Here is a 23,401-nt window from a genome sequence, read left to right as displayed (position 1 = left end):
CAGCTCCAAATAAGTTATTAAACTCTCTCCCATCTCACCTCAGAGAGAGAGCTTTGATTCCTTATCTGTATTATTAATTCCATTTGGTACACCTCATAAATTGTTTCATTCCATGTATTAATTTCTGAGGTTTGTGGGCTGAGATAATATTTTGTAAGTTGATTCGGGGCAAAAGTTCTACGTATTGTAATTATATATTGAACTGCCTCAGTGAATCAGGATTCAGGGGGAGTACCAAGGAACAGATTTACTGGATTTATAAAATGTTAACAGCTGTATATGGATTTCATTCTCTTAAAATCTTGCTCCCAGATCTAGACATAAACTAGACATAAATATGTGGCCTGAATGGTGTGCACTGCATAGTTTTGCCAGCAACTAGTTGGAATAGTTTTTGCCTTTTTTAAAATATGGTGCACAGTGGGGTGTCAGTGGCTTAGTGGTAGAGCAGGCGCCCCATGTACAAGGCTGTTGCTGCAGCGGCCTGGGTTCGAGTCCAGCCTGTGGCCCTTTGCTGCATGTCACTCTCTCTCTCTCTCCCCCTTTCACGCTTGTCTGTCCTATCAATTAAAGGCTAAATACAGCATTGAAAGCATTATGCACACAGATTCCTGTAAAGGTTTTGTAATGGAGTCATGCTACTGTTGAACCTCCCTAGATGTGCAAAAATAGACATATCTTATATCACATAGACTGTGTCTGTGGACTAGGTTGAGGTTTTGATCCTGATTGACCGCAGCCTCCTGCCAGAGGGGTGTGTCCATGGTGGGAGAGGATGGCCACAATCTTTCCTGCCCACCATGGGGTCCTGGAGGTGTAAAGGTCCTGGAGGGACAGCAGATTGCAGCTAATGACCTTCTAAGCAGAGCGAATGATATGCTACAGTCTGCACTTGTCTTCAGTTATTCTTTCAATTATTCACCTCATAACACATAAAACTTATACTGACAAATATCAGCATTTATGTGTATATTTTCCTGTATTTAATTGATTAATTTTCTCTCATAAATAACCAACAGTGTCTTAGACTAAAACAGTTCATTATTTCTCATTATTTCCACTCAGTAGTTGCTAAAATCGCTACATTCCAAAACACCATCAATGTATTTGTTTTCGTCTGCTGTTGTATATTGATCTTCCTCAGCCACCGTAAGAGCGTCGTTCAAGTGGGCGTGTTTTGTATGGGGCGTGGTTATATGGTCTGCGAGGCTAATCCAGTATTTTTGGCTGAGGCTCGACCCCTCTCAGAAAAAAATCTTTAGACGCAAGAGGGGGAGGAGTTAATAGTATTACCACGGCAACTTTGCTGACGTATAATGAAAACCCTCCCATGGTTTCATGGTCACTCCTCCTGTAGATGAAAATAGCTCGGTGCTATCCAGTTAGAAGCCATTGTACTACTAGACCGTACTGAAGTACACAGAGACGAATACTATAATAACTTGTTAAAACCTGAGCGACACAATCACAGATTTAACCAGTAAAGCATATTTTCGAGGAACTAAAGGAAAAAAAGACGCTTACTAAAGTCGAACGACGACTATATTCTTCACCCGAAACGCTAGGCGGAGGGATTCAACTGACTTGAGCAGACATCAGAAGAGGAAAAGCCGCCGTCTGAATCCGCATCTACTGCTCATTCGCTATAAATTTTCATTTTCCAGTTGAGCTTGGCTTTTCTCTCAGGTCTGCGCCCTTATTTAGATGGCCAGCTTCCCAGACTCTGTAAACGAAAATGATATAGGTAAGTGTAAATGTCATTACATTTTTTAACGGTCTGTTAGAACATGAAAAATAAAACCACATCAAACAAAAAATGTCGGTACAACGTACCAGCTATCTTGCACGGTCTATCACTACAACACGCCGTCGTGGGCCGTAGTGAGCATTCTTTACACACACTAACAGCTCAGTAGCAAAGATGCTGTTGAAATTTCTGTTGTGTACAATTGACTTGTAGGGTTACATGGTCCGTGTGGCTACACCGAGTCTCGGGGCTAAACATTATAGCTAACGTTAGCGTCTGAGTTTAACGTTAGCTCCAGTCTGAGGCGCCAGCGGAATGTCTGTCAAATTATAGGCACCGTTGCAGTAAACCGGGAGTGTATGTCATGGTTTAATAAACCTATAATATATATACTGCAGCTTATTGTGCTTTCGCCGCACGCTTGTTTTGTACGTTAATGGTCAAAAAAGGAATTTATTTTCGCTGGGTCGGGTCAGACCCTTCCCCCCCACACAACACTCAGTGATTCATAATCTTGCGTCACACAGACGTCGGCTACGTGCGTGCTCACACGGTCAACGCTACATGGCTTTATAACACAACTGTAAAGAATAGCTGTATAGAGTTTGTATGAATTATACTAATACTATACCGGGTGATTGTTTTAAAATAACTTTAAATTCCAAAATAAACAGATAAATAAAACGCCCTAAATGTTAACATAAGAAGCCTACAGTTAAACTTTTAGAGCAAATTCTGTTTTTCCCTTATTGCTGGAATGTCCACGTTTCTAACAAGTTTTTGTCTGCTAATGCTTCACTGTGTTTAAAAAAAGTTTTTTGATTTGTTTACATTTGGTAATAAAAATGTCACCCTATTCTTTTGTATAAAGGCAAAAAGTCTTTGATGCTACTTTGTGCTGCTTGTGTGTTCGAGACAGGTGTTGTGACATTGTCTCTATCAGACTGTAGTTGTGCTTCTGGAATCTATAAAATTTACATGGGAAATGTTAACCAAAGGTTGCTTTTCATACCCGACTGCCTTATACATATTGACTTAGGGCAAGTATAGGTCAGTATATTAAGAGGTCAAGTATGGACCAAGAATGCAGATTTGTCGACTATTTTCCTATTTGTTTATTTTGTAGACAGTTTATTCATAAAGCTCACACGCCTTTAAGTAATTGCTTGACTTAATTTCAGTAACAGAGAATTTAACCTATTTTATCTTGTAAAGTTTTCCACCCACTTTGTTGTACAACTGGTTTGGTTAGCACAGGTAGCCAATCAGATGCCTGCATCAGTGACAAGCCCACTCATATGCCTGTGAGCGAAGAGGTTACTTTGGGATGGATTGGAATTCCTGGGGGTTTGCCTGAACAAGCAAAGCAGCCGCAAAGTGTTAATAAGCGATCCGATCGATGGGTGAAGCTGGAGTAACAGTGTTGTTGTTGTTGTTTTCCCAGGTAAGGCAAAGTTCATTGGTGAACTCCTGGTGCCTGTTGCTCCCTTCGACCAGAAGTCTGGGCGCGAGGCTTGGACAGTAGCCTTTGCACCCAATGGTTCCTACTTTGCTTGGTCTCAGGGGCATCGCATTGTCAGGCTCGTTCCCTGGACAAAATGCCTGAAGAACTTGTAAGTATCATTTGAAAATCTGCTCTAACTACCAGTATTCTAATGTAGCAAATGTGATTATTAGAACATGATTATACACATTTCGACTTTTTAATAATCTTAAACCCTTCAATAGTACACTGAGTGTGTGGGAATCCTCTGTAGGTTATTATCTTTGTAGGGCTTTGGTATTCTATTGCAGAGTACTTATTTTATGTGTGATCTAGGTAATATTTAGGACTTAACTTGACTCACTTGGAACTGCTCTTTTTTGGTTTTCCATTGGCAAATGTTGTGGATACAACTTTTTTTTTTGGTGCCACCTAGGTAGAGGTTCCAAGTGAGCCAAAGCAAAACAAGAACGTGGAATTAAAATACTGCAGAGGGAATCCTAACTAGCGCAACTCAGTATCATAATATTTTGTTACCAAATACCTCAATATTGATATAGCGATGATATTATAGGGTGGACTGTTGGTGCTTTCACAAAATATTTACACAGTGAGAATTTTGTCCAAAAACTATTATAAACACATTAATGAGCCACATTGTTGCACTGGCTGACATGTTCCTTCATTACTCTAAACACACACTGTAGTTTATTTTGACTTAATCTGGCATACACTGTCCTCCTGCCACAGATAATCACCAAAGCACTAATTGTGGCTTAATCCACCACCAAAAATACTCCCAAAAAATACACAGTTTTCTCCTGTTTAAGTGACATGTTTGTAGTTTGCTAAAACTACAATGTCCAGTTTTTTTAAGGAATGACCAAGCCCTTCTATAAAATGAAATTATGTATTTGTGAGCCATTTTTGAGGATTTACATCTTTACTAGGAACAAGTGGGCATGGACCTGTGAGCAGTAGACAGAGTATGAAGGTCAGAAAGTATTTACAACAACAATATTTGAAAATTTGTGAATGACACAGTGAATGGATTGATAAGTGACAATGATGATGATGAATGATCACCATGTGGTGGCCTTACTAAACAACCTGTCTGTTAATGTTGTGAAGAGCAAAGATATCATTATTAACTGCAGGAACACCAAAAGACATCATACTCCTATTTCCATCAACGGGTCAGCAGTCAAAGTGGTTGGCAGTCTTAAATTCCTGCACACATACATCACAGACACACTCAGAGGGCCCCCTTAACACTAAAGGCCAAAACACACCGGCGGCATACGACGCGCATCAAAACAGCCGCCCCCATTATTTTCTATTTACAAACCCACACCGGCGGCAGCTCGACGCGCGTCGACGGCGCCGCAGCACTTTACGCTATTGTCCTATTTTTCCAGCGTTGCCGCCCTTGAAAAAGCGTTATTTTGTACTTCCCAGCCTAGCGGACTGGAGTGTGCCACAGAAATCCGGTTGACGCCCCGCAGTGCGACGCTTTTTGTGTGTGTTGGGGGCGGCCGTCATATGACGCCACCGGTGTGTTTTGGCCTTAAGGGACTTAAAGACTATAAAAAGCTAAAATCTTTAGCATGAAACACCACAACTCCACGACATTTACAACGTTTGCTTCAAAAAGAAAGCCCATAACATCTCAAGGACTCCAGCCGCCCTGCTCGTGGCTGTTCTCAAACTCAAGTACGCTTATCTGCAGTTAGGGAAATCACTGGAATTTGATAAAGCAGCAAATTCTCCTGAGATTAACAGGAACCTGAACTTGGTGTTTTTAGTATTGTGCCACTTGTCCAGGCAGTGGGCAGAATTATTTCTTAAACATGAATTACCTACACTTTAATTAAATCATACTTTTAGGTGTGTATATTTTACATTTTATCCAGATAGGATAAGGTGTGGAAACATTTTGGAGCAGAAAGCATGAGCTGCCGGAGAATGTTACCTCTGCTTGTTTTAGCTGCACTGTTTAAAGAGTAGTGGTAAAGCTGTTGTATGAAACCAAGTCATGATTTAATGTGCTTGCTCAGTGAATAAGTCACATAGCTCTAAACAGCATTGGTGCAAATCTGTGTAATACTAGAAACTTATAGCCGTTTTCTGGCCCTCAGAAGGTTAACCCAACCCACCCTAACAGAGAGAGCAGAATGTACACAAAGAGGTGCTCCTCAGTTCCAAGGACATGTGGCTTTTATTATCAGCTCCCTTTCTGCTTTACAGGCTATTTTTCCACTCAATAAGGCCTTGTGACTCTCTGAGCCACACTTTGAAATTGTCTGTAGAACAAGTGCTTGTTGTTCCCAAACAACAGGCTGTGGCTGGTTAGCTGCTTTTTTTTCCCTGCAGTGGCAAAAAAAAAAACCCACGAAACTTTACAGCTGACTAGTACCTCTGTTAAAATGCCACGTCAAGCCAAATGGTTACGACATTTGTTTCGACAGCAGCCTGGCAGCAGAGGATAGCTGCCCTGAGCCATGCTGCTGTGCTGCTGCCTGGTCACAGTTTCTGTGCTGGAGACAAGACAGAAAGCTGTTTTTCAAAAGCCTTCCTGTGTTTAGTTCTCAGTACTTTTGTAGCTTCTATGTGAATCTCTTGGGTTTAGAGTTTAGTTTCACTCCTGTGTTCCTCTTTGTGTTTTCACATTGCAGCCTTATTTTACTGCTTGCTTTCAGTCATATTGCAGCTGTGTTAAGTTCAGTTTACTAAAGCAAACTTAACCTTTCCTGTCGGTGCTGCTTCCCATTAAAAGATTTCTGTTTCAAAACCAGCAGGATTGCTATTATTGTGATGAAGTTACAGGAATGCAACTTGTTTATCACAAAGTTAGCTGAGCTTCATTATTAATGATTTTCTTCAATTAAAACGCATCTAATGAACCAGGTATGGACACATTTTGCACTGTTTGGCCAGTGGGTCTGTTTCAAACAAGCAGGAAGGAACAAGTACAAAAAGCCACAGTGAGCTGAAAAGCACTGAAGGCAGCTATGGTTTATGAGTAACACACCTCCAGCACATCATCAAGGTAAACAACTTTACCTTGTTGTGTGGTGCTGCAGGGAAAAACGCTGAAGTGTGGCAGCGTGACTAAACTGGGCTTTCTCTTGTTGACCACCTCCTGTATATTTCTCCATTCTCTGTTGCTGTAGTTCAGCGGGCCAAGATGGAGAGGCCACCAATGCCTCAAGCCCCCGCCGTTTGTCGCGTCAGAACAGTGGCGGAGGCCAGGTCATCCCGGCAAGCAGTGAGCCCCGCGAGCACACCATCGACTGCGGTGACATAGTGTGGGGCTTGGCCTTTGGCTCCTCGGTGCCAGAGAAGCAGAGCCGCTGTGTTAACATCGAGTGGCACCGCTTTAAGTTCGGTCAGGACCAGCTGCTACTGGCAACGGGCCTCAACAATGGTCGCATCAAGATCTGGGATGTTTACACTGGTGAGGACACATTTTTGTATATTAAAAGTAGTTTTCTTCAACTTCACTAGTTGGTAATTAGACTAAATTAGATTAAGAAAAAGAAAAGTAGCACGCAGAACGACACATGCATCTACTGCTAGCTCACTTAGCCCTCCTTAGCTAGCTAACATTACAGCTCAGCCAAGGAAGACCCCATTAAGATTTACATCTTGTGCTGTCATAAGCACGCATGCCTTTAGCACCACAAGCAGAGTGCCATCTAGCTCCAATATAATGAAAGAGAAGGCAGACATCTTTACGGCTGATACCTCCAACACTCAGCAGCTCGTACCAAAACATGGTTAATAGCTCTGCAAGTAAGATGAAAATTTTTTGAATTTGGTGTGAACCGTGCCTTTAATACATTATGAGTCTGCATCCTTATTTTTTTCTTATTTTCTGAAACAAAAAAACAGCTGCACCTGCTTTTCTATAGTGATATTCCAGAGCACATTCTGTGCATTCCTTTCTAGAATGTCACAACAGCAGGTACCTTTGAAAACAAAACAAAGTCACAAAAGAAAGGCGTGCATTACGGAAGGTTATAAAACCCTATTTTTGACACAGTAACAGCATTGGCACAGAGTTAATGAATAGGTTTGGAAGAAAGCAATGGTTTAGTTCTGACTTGTCTGTACAAGGGCTTCCATTTTTTTTATTTTGAATTTGACCTTTCTTTGGAATGTGGGTCAAAATGAAATAATGGAACAGGAATGGTGTTCTTGCTGTGCATCACAAACATTTTCATTTTGAAGTTGTACAAGCTCTTAAACTTAACTGCACTATGGATAAGGTCTTCTTTAATCCTGTGTTTGATTTGATGGCTTCCTACAGGAAAACTGTTGCTGAATCTGATGGACCATACTGATATAGTGCGAGACTTGACCTTTGCTCCTGATGGCAGTCTCATGCTGGTGTCTGCATCCAGAGATAAGACCCTCCGTGTGTGGGACCTCAAAGATGATGGTATGTAGACAAGCTGTTCCTGATGGAAAGTTTTTACTTTAACTCAACCTTTTTCTTTTGTTTTCACCTCAGAGATGAAGCAGAACTCTGTGACCTTTTTGTTTCTTGAACCCAGAGCATGCTGTTGACAGGGGAAATACTAGCTCTCTTAATTGTAAAACCAGTTTTGAAAAGTGGGCGAAAGATTCAGGGGCTGTTCATGTGAAGAACAGTCCAGCTAAATCTTTGTGTATTAGTAGTCTTTATTTATAGTTGCATGCAGACATGATGAGAGTCTGCAAATGCTGTATTGTATAGTCTGCGTGAACCACAAAAGGCAGCCATTTAGTGCGGCTTTAAACCACAAACTAACCAGCAAGCATCCACAGATCATGTGAACCCTGGTCTGTGCTTACTGCATATGGCCTCAGCCATGCATGGAGGATGACCCTTTGCACAGCATTAGTGGTGTGACCTACATTCCTTCCAGAGATTGTTCATGGGTCAGTTAGAATCAGCTGCACATGCTGCTAATACATGGTCTACTGCTTCATCTGAGACAATGTTGTTTGTCTTGTAGGTAACATGGTGAAGGTATTGCGGGGGCATCAGAACTGGGTGTACTGCAGCGCCTTCTCCCCTGACTCCTCCATCCTGTGCTCAGTCGGCGCCGGCAAAGCAGTACGTACACAAGTTCCTTTTTACCTCTTTTGATGGGATTGCTAGCTAATCTTTGCTCAGTTGCTTGTGACCAGTTACGCTCAATCAGCTTACAAATGAAAACAGTACCTATCTGCCCTGCCCTCCCATTTCCACCTTAGAGCAAACTGCGCTCAGTGTCATGATAAGTTGTGCTATCTGCATGTAGACTCTGTTTGGTTTTGTTTGCAGTGGAAAAAAATCAGGCTTTTGGTGTTCTGAAGTTTGCATGCAAAGCAGACAACTGTTTTCACTATTGTTACATAGCTCAAGTAAACCTATTATCATATTCAGATACCTCCTAAAAGTATTAATGTTGAAGTGGGGGAAACCAAACAAAACATTTAAGTTATTGTAGCAGGAGAATCTTATGTTTTTCATTACCGTCTGAATATTACTCTTTTGCAGTTTTGAAAACAATTCTGACCTCATCTGTATTATCAAAGGTCAGATGAGGAAAAAAACACTTCCTTTTTTTATGACATGTTAAATTGACTTCCCTTATTTTGCAGCCCTTATGGCAGGCATGTTTCTGGATATTGAATCCATAGACTGGCCACCAATAGTTCACCTTATCTACAATGTTGCAGCACTAGATCAATCTGAACATGGTTGTAATGGTAGACATGGTGGTAGCTTTATTAGGCTGTGTGTGTCCCTACAGTGTGTGTCTTGCTCTCCCTGTCACAGGTGGTGGCAGAGCTCAGTGTGTGATTGGTTTTGAAGGGAGCGCCGCGCTGACATTTTGAGCAGCCGGTGTAAACCGGGGACGCACAGTGCGCAATGCCCAAAGGCCTGGCCAGGGGCAGCCTGGCACCAGTCTGTACGTAGGTGCTGCTCCGTGTCTGTCTACCTCTGCTGTTGCAGTTCCTCTATTTATTTTAATTTCAGTTTAAGACTGTCATTAAACTGGTTATTTAATACTCCCTCTACCCCCCTCACCCCCCACCTCTCTCCCAAACCCACTCCCTCTTCTCCCACCCCTATCTTTAAGTAGCTCCGTCCACTGTCTGCACACTCTAGCCTCTCTTTTGTTACTAGGATTTCTGTTACTGTCAGTATAAATGTTTCTCTTGTAGCATAGAGTGTAGCATTGTAATGCTGCTAATGGCAAGTTACAGCAAGCCACAGCAGTTTAAAAAACACCCTGCCCCCTCCCTTCACTGTCAGTGATGGCTAGCAGCTTCCAGTGCTTTGCAAATGTTACACCAACCCCCTTTTTCAGATTATTGTTGATATAAGAGAAGTAAGTATATATTGTTGTGCCTTTGCAGAGCACTTGTATCTTACAAATGTCAGCTGTTGCCTTAAAAGTTAAACAAAAACCAACCTGTTACTGAGCAAAACGGTCAACAAATTGGCCAGTTATGTTGTAACTTTTCCATCTTCAGTTCCTCTGTGGCTTTTGTGCTTTCATAACAACCATATGAGTATTTCTGCTGTTGGCAGCAACAGTGGAACAGCAATAAATTATACTGTATTTCATCCACAATTCTACACCAGCACATTTGTGATGAAAAATAGATTAGAAATTCAACGGAGAAAATGTTTTTATTCTCAATTAGAAAACTAGCTGGTACAAAGAGGAAGAAACTAGCTCAAGAAACTGAACCATTAGTCTGCATGTGACTGGATTGGTCTTAATGTTGATCATTGACTGCATTTGGTCACAAACAGCATTATCAATGTTGAACAATCAAAGATTGACAAGGTGCAGAAGTTCTATATTTATATAGTTTTTCGATGATGAATTAACCTGGAGCGAAAATTTAAAATTCTGACCATGGCTGACTGTTACAAGCAAAATGCTTCCTCACATTATTACTTTTCTATCAGTGTGTATGTGTCTGTACAGTGTGTGTGTGTGTGTGTGTGTGTGCGTGCGTGTGTGCGTGCGTGTGTGCATATGTGTATTTTGCCAGAGGTATCAACCCTTTGGCCATAAAATATTCTTTTCTCTTGCAGTATCTGTCTCTCTTCGTAGGCTTCTGCCGGAGGTGTGAGCCTATTGTAAACACAGTGAACTAAAACTCTGAAAGGGGAAACCAGTGGAGTAACTTTATGTTACCTTAAGTTACTACTTGTTTTATTTTCTCTTTATTGTGTAGATCTTTTTTTATTAAAATAATAGAAGTATTTATTTAGTACATTTAATAACATATTAAAAGATGTATACATTTAAATGATGATGTTGTAGTTAAATACTATCATAAAAATGTTAATTGCCATTGTAGGTGTAGTGTTGCATTTTGACATAGCCTTGCTGCCTGTGTAGCATGTGCTCTTTTGTTTGTTCGGCCTGGTAAAAGGTTACAAAGCATAACAATGACACTGAGCATAACTTGAGTATAACTGTTTTAATTCCTCTTGCTTAATTTTAGTTCTAAATGTTTTATATGCATATAGTAATGATAAGTGTACAGTAGCACATTTATACTCTGTCCAAATCATTCCATGGGCTATAACAGTCCTCTGTTCACGTTGCAGGTGTTCCTATGGAACATGGATAAGTACACCTTGATCCGGAAGCTGGAGGGGCACCACAATGATGTGGTGTCCTGTGAGTTTTCACCAGATGGGGCGCTGTTGGCCACCGCCTCTTATGACACCCGGGTCATCGTGTGGGACCACCATAAGGCCACCATCTTGCTGGAATTAGGGTATGAAAAAAACAAACTTTGCTCTCCTTGAATCCTTAATTATTCATAGCCACACAGGTTGGGGTGGAGTACCCTCAATATTTCTATCTGCCAATGATCACAATACAAGTACTGTATTTTGGAACAAAAGAAATCTTGACTAAAGGTCCACTTACTGGCTTTTCCTGGAGCTTTCATACCTCATGGTCTTCCTCAGAGGATTGACTATGCTTTGTTGTCAGGTGGTGTTTCCATCTGCCCAGGGTTTCCACGAGTCCTGAAAACCCTTAAAAGTTTGTGAATTTGAGAAGAAAATTCAAGGCCTTAAAAGTTTTTGAAAATAGATATGGATCATTGAAAGTGCTTGAATTTATGTGGGACTAGAGATTCTCCGTCTGAGTTGCTCAGCTTACACAATTTATTGTTTTTCTGTGCTGTGTCAGAGAAGGCAAGAGACCACATGGTTTGCCATCACTGTGACACGGCACAATTAGTAAACCTACATACTAGGGATGAGTACTCGAGCCCTCGAATACATTGTCAGTATTCGTTTAACATATAGTCACGTTAGTTTTTTCTTTTTCTTTTGACTATGTAATGTTATGTGCGCAGCTAAACACTCAGCCTTTTCAGTCAGACATCACTTAAGCTAACATCACAGGCAGAACGATGACCAGGCAGAGGACTGATGTTTGGAAGTATTTCATATATAATAAGTTATTGTGAGTTCTCACATATGAAAACTACTTAAAATGCCCATCTCTAGTTCACACATTCAAGCCTTTTTTGGGAGCTTCTGTAAAGTCCACTAATTCTCAGTTATTACTTATGATCCGTGTCTCAAACTGTGCAGTGTTGGATTCTTGAATTTTAGGGAATTGGGCCTGGAAAGCCCCTGACATGTCCTTGAATTTTATGTTTAAAAAGGTGCGGAAACCTTGATCTGCTTAAGACCCTTAGATGTAGACTTGTGTTAACTTTAATACTTGAGTACTGTTTGATTTAGTATTTGTTTTGTGCCAGTGGGGGTTACTATTAGTTGCCAATGTGTTTAAAGGGGGAGGGTCACTTATAGCGAGTGAGAGGTGACAGTGAGCAATGTCTAACCTGCAGTTTCCACATACTCCGTCTGCGCTGGGCAGCGTAGCAGATACGCTCCCATTCTAGTGAATAGCTTCATTTCCACAGTGCCACGGCGCTCCGCTTCGTCAGAGTTACGCGCCAGGTCTATTTTTCTGCAAGCCACGTAGCTCAGATCGCACCAAACCGGAAACGGAACGCACACCCTGCCCTGCCATGTTGTTTGCCCCCCCTCATTGAAGCAAATAGCCATATCTGCAGTTATTATCAAATTCTTTATCAGTAATACAATGAAAATGATAGGGAATGTGAATGTTTGCGTTGCAAGTCCATTTACAGTGTGCGCCCCTAAATTTTCTGCTTGTGCTCCTAAAATTTTCAGTTAGGGGTCACTGTGCTCCTAGTGAAAAAGGTTAGCATAGAGCCCTGGTGAATGTTGAAACAAAGCACAAAAGTAATGATGTCAGTAAAGTGACTCAATAAAGTCAATTGCACAGCAACGCCTATCTATATCTTCGCTAACATCAGCTGCAGGTCGTACCAGATCACATTAGGTTGTAATTGCAAAACCTTGAATTGCACAGAATTGAGCAATTGTGTGTCACTGCAACTCTTTATTTTCAAGAGAATAAATGTGCTGTTTCATCAGTTGCAAAGTATAAACTTTATATCTGTGAAAGGCAGAACAGCTTCACCATTTTTAAACAGTAAATGTTCTTTTTTAACCCAGAAATTGATGCTGTTATTAATTGAGCTCTTGCTTTTATCTTTTTGTCTAGCCATCTCTTCCCTCCTCCATCACCTATTTTTGCTGGAGGGGCAAATGAGCGCTGGGTTCGCTCTGTGAGCTTCTGCCCTGACGGCCGCCACATTGCCAGCATTACGGATGACAGGTACGACACTAAATGACATCAGAGTTAAAGTAATGTTCCATAACTGGTTATGTGTAATTTCTTTACTTACCTTTTTTTCATTAACATCTATCTCAGTGTCTGCTTTTGTGTTTTTACTGTTAGTGTTCGGTCTCTGGGTTGGGTTGTCATTGCTTTCCCCAATTGCTTTGAGAGTAACAACTGATCTTTGTTCTTTAAATGGGGGATCTTGTTCAAGGAAAATGTTTAAGATGTTGACTTAAATATAAACTCTGGGAAAAAAATGATCATAATATATATAAAATATATATATATTTTTATACTGTTCTTGGACATTGCGTGTCTCAAGCCGTCGGTTCTAGTAGGTTAGATATATATCAACATAAATGTTTCAGCTGGACATAAACATGTGCACTGTTTGTAACCCTAATGTTTCAAAGTGTACAAATCCTGAACAAGAAGTAATTTCAGTTTGAACCTTGACAAACCCACATGTTCAGCTGTGTGCCTGTTGAGTGGATGTTAGCACTCTGAAGCATTTTTCTGATGCTTATTAGTGCACATGGGCTGATATGTAAACAGCACAGCGCAGCAGAAAAGCTTCTCTGTTTGCTGCCGTTTGTTTTTCAATCTTGCAGGGAGTCATGAGTCTTAATGGGGCTTGAGAGCACAGAGCTACTGTATGCTGGTCTGTTTGGAATGGTCACATGACTGTCACAAGGTAGCTATTAATCATTCTGACCGCTGGCTGGCTGAGTGCTCATTTGTTGGCAGAAAATATGTTTAGGAGAGAGGCAGGAGGAAGCTCTGCAAAATGGCGGTTATGGGGAAAAAAGAAAACCAATTCGGCCCTCCCACTGAAGGGAAAACACTGCCAGCCAGAATCTTTTAAACAGCAGTGGAATGTGTGTATTGTAGGTACTGTAAAATGAGAAAATACAAGTAACGAACAGATTCAACAGATTTTTTTTCTCCATCCATAGAAAGATACATTGTCAGCTGCTTCCCACATTGCAATGAGATTTGTTGTTTGAATCTTTTAATGTTCTAATCCATAATCTGACAATGTCAGTTTTAATCACTAGAAATCTAATGGGTAGATTAGTAATAAAGTTACTGATCACAATCATGCTATCCAAGACATAATCACAGACTGTATAAAATACTGGACATAGCCACCATGACATCACCCACTTGAAGTATGTAGTTTGTGTTTTTGGCCGTTACCATCTTACATTTTAGAGCCAGAAGTGACCATATTTGGACAAAGGAGCAGAGATTACCTGAATGCTAGCTTGCTAACTGTTGGTTAGCACAGTACATTTGCAGCTATTGCTGACTGTGCTAATGCTAATTCAAATGGTATTATTTAGGGGCACACTAGTCTGCTGCTCCTCTTCCTCTGCCTCTGGTTCCGCTTTGATTTATTTAATTCTAACAATGTTTATATTTATTATAACAGTATTTTATTTCACATTATTATGACAGTAGCTGCTTTATTTAACTTTTATTATATGGCATGTAGTTCATTAATTGTTTTTGTATTTTAGTCTACAGTGGTTCAGAGGAGATTTCAAAGTATCAGGATATATATTTTGTAGGGCTGTAGTCTCCTGGTTGACTGGTCGATTATTTGGTTGCTATGCTCTTGTCCAACCAATTTCTCATTGTCAAATAATCGCTGGGTTACTTTCATAAGGAGAAAAGTGCTACATCAATAGCTTTCCAGGATTAATCCATTATTTCCTGCGGCAGGAGGGACATGCTCCCCCTTTGTTTACACAACATTGTACTTGTCCACCCTAACGCTCAGCATCGCGGTGACGCAGACTAGAGGCTGACATTTTTTCGGGAGTCCCACGGGTCACAGGAATCAGTTTCACTATTCTTCACCTGATTGGGACGGGATGGGAAAAAAAGTCAACGGGAGCGGGCGGGACTGGGAATCATAATTAGGCCTGTCGCGATATGCAAGTCAGTTAATTGCACGGTAGATTAAAAGGGATTAATTGCCATATTCATTTGTGTTTGTTTTCCTCGTCTCTCTCCACCAAAGAGACTGGACGACAAGAGCGTTCACTGCCGTGCATCATCTGGGGGAAAGCTCTTGTCATCAAGTGTCTTTGTCTCTGTGGGGGAGGCGGGGCTATGGGCCACGCACACACAGTGCGATCTTCATGAGGGGGAGACGAGGCGGAGAAGAAAACAGAGAATTGAGCGTAAGAGAAAGACATGGAACTTGTTCCTAATCCAAATGCCACGGCCCCTGTGTGGGAGTGTTTTGGATTGGATCCCGGTGTGCTGGGTTTGTTCTAAAACCATCTCGAATACGACCAACTTAACTGCACACCTGCTACAACAGTAACATGCTGCTCTAACACTGATGCTTCAGTATTAATAATCTAATGATGCCATATATAATAATATCAGTCAGAGGAACCAAACACTACTTCTACTGCAATACTTTAACTACATTTTTCTCTCTCATAACGGGTTCTTATGACGTGTTGTCTGAACACATCAGAAATTAAATGTGTTTGTCATTCTGAACAGCATCACAACAGGTGGAGTGAATGTTAAAATAATTAGGCAATAAACATCAAAACACAACATTAGATGTCATATTTGGGTTTATATTCAACTAAGGTAGGTATTGTGTGATCCATGTACTATATATATATATATATATATATATATATATATATATATATATATATATATAGATATATATATAGATATATATATATATAGATATATATATATAGATATATATATAGATATATATATATATAGTCATTCTTGTGGGATTGGGACGGGACGGGATTTTTTTTATTCCTTTTTCATGGGATTGGGACCGGATGGGATTATTTTTGTGGGAGTGGGATGGGACAGGAATGAAAATCCACTCCCGTGTCACCCTCTAATGCAGACCTCCTGTCTGTTTCTGTACCGTTACCTTTGTTAAATGTTGCTGTTGTCTCTGATTTTATACGAGAAGAGGAAAAGATTGCTTGTTGCTAGGCTAATTTATACAATGTAAAATGCCATAGGCTGGCGCTATTAACGTTAGCATGTCGTATTGGTGGGGAAAATGTGTCCAGATAAAGACAAGTGTTTGTCTGTGAATGCTGCGAGTTACAGTGAAGCCAATTTGCATACTTGTGTTTGAAATTGTCTCTATTAAGCCATATTTAATGTGTGTTTTGAATCAACTAAACTTTACAGCACTTAACAGAGTCCTCCACCGCCGACTAGCATTTTGGAGGTGTAACTGCAGAGTGACACAAGCTAGGGGTGTCACAATACCAAAAATTCAGTAGTCGGTGCCGATACCAGTAAAATTACACGATTCTCGATACCAAAGTCGATACCACAGTAAAGGAAAAAAAAATCCTAATATTCCATGTACTTAAAACAAGAAATACTTTATTAAAATATTTGCTTATAAAATAACATTTCTGTCAACAGATTGATATTACTTATATTTTTTCTTTTTCTCTTTACCTGTTTTTCATTGTAAAAAACATTGATCAAGATCCTCAGTAAACTCAATAAATCATTAGCTCACACGCAGATTGTTCAAGCTGTTCTCTGTGTTGTTGTAAACAAAATAACATGGAACATATCTGCTTATTATGCTACTGATTTTAATTGGGATATTTTTTGATGAACTGAATGACATTTAACGGAGTGTTGCACGTCTTGAAGGCTGGGCTCATAGGAGACCGCCGGACTCTTTCCCAGGGGAGGGGCTGGGGGAGAGAGGGAGATGTCCAGAGTCCGGACAAAGCTCCGCACGGAGCACGGACTGTTCAGAAGCAATTCGGAACGAGTTAAAAGCAATTAATAAACAGACAAAGTGGTGTTTAAAACTGCATATATTGCTAGCAGATCTATTTTCTGGCCTAAAGTGTGGCCGTGACTAGTTCTGAATGTGGGCTTTAGCAGACAGCCGCTCTCTTCTCTTTCTCATCACCCCCTCGCTCTGAATGTAGACATGGACTGTAACGCTATATGGCTAAACTGCCCCCATCAGTTCCGGAAGAGTCATAGCACCGATTCTTACGCTGGTATTAGTTCTTCCAGTTTTTCAAAAAAAGTGAGTATTGCTGGGTGTTTTTCATCACCGAATCGAAAGGTATCGTGAGTATCGGTTCTCATGACAACACTAACACAGACACACCACCGCAGAAGTAAATATAACGTGCAGATTTATTTTTCGCCATGACTAATTGATTGGTTGAAGATTATGTATGACTTCAGTCGACCAAGATTTTCTTTGGTTGACTACAGCCCTAATATTGTGTATGGCGATATAGCCTAAAAATATCGCGATATTGGTTTTAAGTCATCTTGCCCAGCCCTACTCCCATATTGTCAATAGCAGCACATTAGTTTCATTCCACTTTATTTAGCCTACCTTTTACAGTGAAAGCCTGAGACATACACACTGCTTCACTGCTTACCAGAGGGAAACTTTAATGTTTCTGCGGTTGTGGAGAGAAGTTGTTGCATAAAATAATTTTGCTCTGGCCTCATCTGAAAGTGTCTATTCAACATAATACCTGGTTTCCATGAAATTCACTAAAACAAATGTATCTGTGACACAAAAAGGCAATTTATTATTTTGGCTAGTAAAAAATGTGTTGGCTGATGGATTTTTTCCATCTATTAGTCCCCTGGGCTGGTGAGTCAAAAAGTAAATTTCAGTAATTTCTGACACTGCCAGAACTGTGAAGTTGTGGGAAGGCAAAAAGTGAAGCAGATTTTCATGTCATGTCATATGTGTTAATTTGACTTCTGGCCTGTTCCAGTGTGTATTAACCCACCCCTGACAACTTGCCAACTGTACAAACATTAGCTGTAACCTAGCTAGCAGCGTACGCACCAGCATTGTCTGTTGGAGTTCACTGTGTGTTTGTCTTCAGCTCAGTCTCTGACCATTAACCCACTCATAACTCAAAAGTCCAGTTGTGTTACTTCCCTCCAGTCTTTCCTTTTATCTTCCTCTCTTCTCTGTTTGTTTAAGATTAAGGTCCAGGATCCGATTCTTCGCTGTAACTGAAATGTTGTTGTTTTTTTACCTACCCATGCAGTCGCGTCAAATCAGGCCACCCTGCTCTCTCCTGTGTATTTCCATTGACTTTTTATGTTATTGCACTGCCTCTAAAATGCCTCTGCCTGAACATGCCATAAGAGTGGCTAAATCAATGGCATGTTGTTTTTTTCCTGTCCAAGATTTTTGCATTTTTGTGTTAGATTTTCAGTCTTGTTTAATGGGAGTCTAACAAGAGACGGATTAAAAAGAATGGTCCACTTTAAAGCAGCAGAGACATATCATCATACACTGACTTTTTTTAATGCCTAGTTTGTGTCAAACTCAAGACACACTGGATCCTACATTTCCCAAAATGCAATCATTCACCTCTTCTTCCACTTATACTGCATGCAGTCTGGACAGTTATAGCAGTAACCTTGTGTTTCTTTCTGTCTCTGCGCAGGCTGGTTCGTTTTTGGAGCATAGAGGAAAGGGCTCCTCAGGCCATTGCCTCGCTCTCTAATGGCCTCTGCTGTGCCTTCTCCACTGAAGGAGGTGTCCTTGCTGCTGGGTAAGGCACTTGCACATGCACAGACACACACCATGTTTAACACACGGGTATCTCAGTCACACCTTATTGACATCTGTCTTATGATAGAGCAGCCTAGGAAACCTGTTCTCCATGTTTTATCCCTGCTTGCAGTCACCATGGGCAGGATGTGTGCATAGCTGTTTTTTCTTTTGGTTTGTAAATTTATGCGGAACTGGCTGTGTGGTTCTAATGCATAAGCGCAGTGTTTGATTTGTCATCGTTCTTTTTTGTTTGTTTGTCTGTTGAAGGACTCGTGATGGCAGTGTGCACTTCTGGGAGTGTCCTCGTAGCATTGCCAGCCTGCAGCACTTGTGTAGGATGTCTCTTCGCCGGGTAATGACCACGCAGCAGGTGGAGAACCTGGCCATTCCCACGCCGCTCCGCGACTACCTGACCTACAAAGTCATCTGATTCCCCCACCCATCATCCCAGCACAATCTGACCCAATTGCACCTGCTGCAGCAGCATGCTGGAAACCAAGAATTATTTTCTGAAATATAAACAGTTTTTCATAGAACTTTGTTGAACAATCAAAAGCAATGAGGACAGGAGAAAAAGGTTTCTGTTTAACTGACCAACTGCCTCGACCGAAACCCCCACCACATCCACCCTCAGCAGGATATTATGTTGTTTTGTAAATATTTATTTTTGTAAGTAAAGGAGTGCCCTGGGGCTAGCGCACTATTCATACCTGTAAGGTCAAGTTCTTTCTGAGGCCTCCATCACCTTGGTGTGGCACCTGTAAGTGTTCAGCTCCTCTTCCAGCTGGCTGCAGCTCTCCACCAGGTTCAGTAAACCCTTCATCTTTTCTTCCAACTTGAAACGGCTATTGCACTTATTGTCAGAAGCTTTGCAGCTGTGCTTGCCCTTAATGTCACGTTTTCTGTTTGCACGTGGGTGAGCTAAAGGGAAGAGACACATGGGACACAAGACACATGTTTAAGGATGCAGAGTTTTCAAGGCCATTACTCAGATCTGTGAACCACTGATGTAGTGGATGTATAGTATCTTTACATTACATTAATGTCATGGCATAGAAGAAAAACAGTCAAGCGGTTATTGGTGTCTTTTTTTCACGTTTTTTGAATATCTCTGAAATGGTACTAACACCGCAATGACACACTCGCCTGACTCTAAAAACACAGATTTCTTTAACAAATCAGCCCTTGACTGATCCAGTACAATATGTAACATTGTTTCAATTCATTTCTGCAGTTTGGTGACACAAGAAACAGGCAGAGCAAGAATTCTCAATTATTAGCAGCAGCAGAAGCTAGCTATCAGGCTAGCTGTTTCAATAGCCAATGTGAGACTGATAAATGGTGCAGGCAGATTTATTGGTAGATGGTAGATGTTAGATGTTAGCTCATTGTAAATAGATTGGTATTGGCATATTCATCAGCTGGTAAATAACAAAAATTGAAATAGAGAAAAACCAAAGATCCTTTTTTGAAATGGTGTCACTGTTTGTCCAACAGAGTAGTGAAGTTTATTTATTTATTTTTTTTCAACTGTAAAATGCCCTGCCCATGACACTTGTTGGTAACAATTGTTAGGTAAAACTAATTTAAAATAACTAATATAATATTATTGGATTTAAAAAAACAAAAAAAACAACTTAATTATCAATATCTGTATAAACCACAAACATCTTTAGGAGATCTGTTGGTTTAGCAGAGAATTCGGGGTTATGTTTATTAATACTTGAGTGACACCACCTTTAGGACCCATTGTCTTTCTTTTTGCTTTAAAGCTACCCTGTGGAGTTGGGGTTAGATTTAGGGTTGTGACCACTAGTATGGAGCAAAGTTTTATTTAGGGGTGCCCCTTTAAAGTTAAGAATTGTCAGTCGGAGGCCCATCAGTCAAATGAGATTGCTTCAAGTCGAGTATTTTTTTTTTTTTTTTTTTTTTTTTGGTGGCTATCAACTGTGCCTTGCAGGATTTGCTGTGGAGCGAGCACTCTTGACTTTCAGACTACTCTTTGGTACAGACAGCTGCAGTCCTGATGGAGCAGCACAGAGAAGGAGAAACTCTGCACTGTAAGGCTCTGAGATAACACTGTCTTCACTCTTCTGCTTGGCAGTGGTGAATTTACAACTCACACAGTCTCTGGCTTTTGTTTGATATCTAGTGTCAGCAAAAATGTTGTAGCACAGTTAAATCTGTTGTTAGTGCCGCTAGCTAGTTTACTATATTACATGAATGTCACTGTCACACTGAACATCCCTCTGAGCCCTGTTAAAACTTGCAAACTTTTTATGGAAAATCGTTGAGTATTCTTACATCTGACAGACATAAGCCTGAGTTGGGTACAGCCCTAAATGAGTAGGTCACTATTTATTTTGTATTGAATGCTTGAGTGGTCAACAAGGCGACATGTTCCTCCTAATGGTTTCACTTTTTAAAACACAGTAATGTATCAACAAAGGCAGGGAGTATAGTTAATAGTAGATGTAAACAATGCAGGCTCTAGAAAGTCTAAAATTGCCTTTGCAGAGCAGGAATGCATTCAACACAGCCATCAGGCCTACAAACTGTTTTTGTGAGAAACGCTGAATGTAAACATAACTTTGTTTATGAGAAAGCTCCACAGGGTATCTTTTACATCCCTCCTAAAATGGCCCCTAATATGTGCTACCTAACTGCACTATCGGGGTTTCAGCAAACTGCAAACCAACATTTGGTCCAACCCTGACACACTGCAGGTGCAGTCCACCCACTGCCCACCTGAATTTACGTGCGTGTGTGTATGTCTCTGTGTCTGTGTCTGTGTGTGTGTGGCACCTGCCCTACCGTGGCAGTACAAAGCCTTGAGACCAGTGTTGTCTGATTGTTTCACTCTGAAGCAAAGCACCTCTGCCACTTAACTGCTACCTGTATTTGAACTTGTACAAAACCTTGTATACAGATTTACATGTGATATGTATGTGTGTATATATAAAATTATATCATGTCTATAAACACATTTCTATCTTTTTTCGTTCTCCCCACTTTGTCATTTTTATTCCAGCTCCTCTGTTGAACATAAATATTTTTGTATTTTTGTTTTCCTTTTAAATGTGAAAAAGTCTCCAGATAACTGTCTTACTGCTAAAGCCCAGGAAGGAAAGGTTTGTCACATTTCTCTACAGGTCAGATTTAGACTGTGGCCGTAGAAGTGTTACTGCACCCTGTCGCTACTTTTTGCTGTATGAAGAAAGTACAATGAGCAATTCAGGTTACCATGAAGGTCATCAAAAGCTACCAACCAATCAGCCGCCAGCTGTGGCCATCTGGTGACCTTCATGTTCACTCTTGATAAAAAGAACATATGCACTTGATAATCCACAATTGCCCTTTGAGATGCAGCATTCTTAGATTGTTTGTGTCTTGATTCCAATTTATCAGTGATAGGACGTGTGAAGAAGGGAAAGTGAGCTTTTAGTATTGTCCTGTTTGGGCTTCTGTAAGAAGGTGGGCGCTGAACAGCTGTCATTGTCATGTCATGCTTCTTGGCAATAAGTTCTCTGACAGTCAGTGCTGATGCCAAAGGTTTTCCTTTTCAGATAGTTTATGAATTCTCGTAAGTTTGTGCTGAGTTATCGAGGCTCTCTCATGAATGGGCTGCAGTGTTCAACACAGAACCTTAACAGGAGCTTTCATTACATGATGTTTGTAAACCTGTAACCAGTGTGATTGGAAAAACACAGTCCTGCCTCGGTGACATGCAGTATGAAGCAGTAAATATATCAAATATATATGAATGTATAGAGTTCCTTTTCATGTAATTTTTTTTGGTTTGTGTGTTTGTAGTTTTAATAAAGGCTTTTTGACAAAACAAAGGTGGTTATTCATTTGAGACAAAGTCTCTAATAAGTCTTAAAACAACATGCAGGTTTTGGAGGGGGGGTATGGATTTTCCAGTCCAGTCAACAGGGCCCAGTTGTTAAGAAGTAATCTTACTGTATTACCGTTCAGATTTTGGCACCACCTATGGTAATAAGTGGTAATTGCAGTGTGTTTTTTGGCAGACTGCTTACATTGTGATATATAGTCTCATTTAGAGCACTGGTTCCCCAGATTTGGTAATCTTGAAAAGTTTGTATTTGGATCGAGGAAAAAACTGGCTCAAAAGTAAGATGGATTAGTTGATCCTGGATAACAAAACATGGGATTTCCAAATCTGAATCACTCTGACCCAAATTAACTATTTAGAACAAATGGGCACAGTTGCTCAGAAGTAATGTGATCTGATTTCGGCTCTCGGGTTTGATCAAATTCTTGAAAATTGTTGAAATTAGCTATAGAGACCAAAACTGTTTTTGGTACCACATGTTGTTGTTTTTCTGCAGTAGAGTCGGACATTTTAACATGTGGGTCTGTGGAGATTGTTTTGGAGCTAGCCACAAGTGGTCATTCGATGAACTGCAGTTTTTGACACTTTGGCATTGGTTTCATTTCTCACCCTTGGAGCTGCTTGGTATTTTAAGGCAAACCATGATCCTTTCCTAACCATAACCAGTGGTAAGGGGAACAGGTTACAAAAATAACAAAGTAATATAACTTGTTACCAACAGGATTTTGGGCAATACCATTACATTTCAAGTGTCACATAACACATTTTTATATATTACATTTTGAAAGTAACTTGCCCAATACTGACCATAACCAAATGGTCTTTGAACCTAAACCTCACCACATGTTGACCACAGCATTGTTTAAACAAAAGGAAATGAACATCTTACTGTATCTGCTACCTAATAATGTACAAATATAACAAGTCAATGGTTTGCAGAAATGAACAATGCCAGCATTTTTGTGGTGATTGGGTTGAGACAGTGTCAGCT

The 23,401-nt window shown here is 40.5% G+C and overlaps 1 protein-coding gene across 1 annotated transcript; it reads left to right on the top strand.

Moving 5' to 3' along the window:
• The first annotated feature begins 1,394 nt into the window (after positions 1-1,394).
• On the top strand, positions 1,395-21,551 carry wsb1 (WD repeat and SOCS box containing 1). The gene is made up of 9 exons (XM_033630593.2): positions 1,395-1,744; positions 3,192-3,360; positions 6,404-6,687; positions 7,543-7,674; positions 8,234-8,334; positions 10,840-11,012; positions 12,851-12,964; positions 18,445-18,552; positions 18,822-21,551. The coding sequence occupies exons 1-9, from the start codon at positions 1,705-1,707 to the stop codon at positions 18,982-18,984; spliced, it is 1,284 nt and encodes a 427-aa protein (XP_033486484.2). The 5' UTR covers positions 1,395-1,704; the 3' UTR covers positions 18,985-21,551.
• Positions 21,552-23,401: the final 1,850 nt, after the last annotated feature.

This window comes from Epinephelus lanceolatus, chromosome 4 (assembly GCF_041903045.1).
Source record: "Epinephelus lanceolatus isolate andai-2023 chromosome 4, ASM4190304v1, whole genome shotgun sequence".
In the NCBI taxonomy this organism is placed as follows: Eukaryota; Metazoa; Chordata; class Actinopteri; order Perciformes; family Serranidae; genus Epinephelus; species Epinephelus lanceolatus.
The sequence above is the reverse complement of the archived record's forward strand: the minus strand, read 5'-3'. Positions and strand labels throughout refer to the sequence as shown.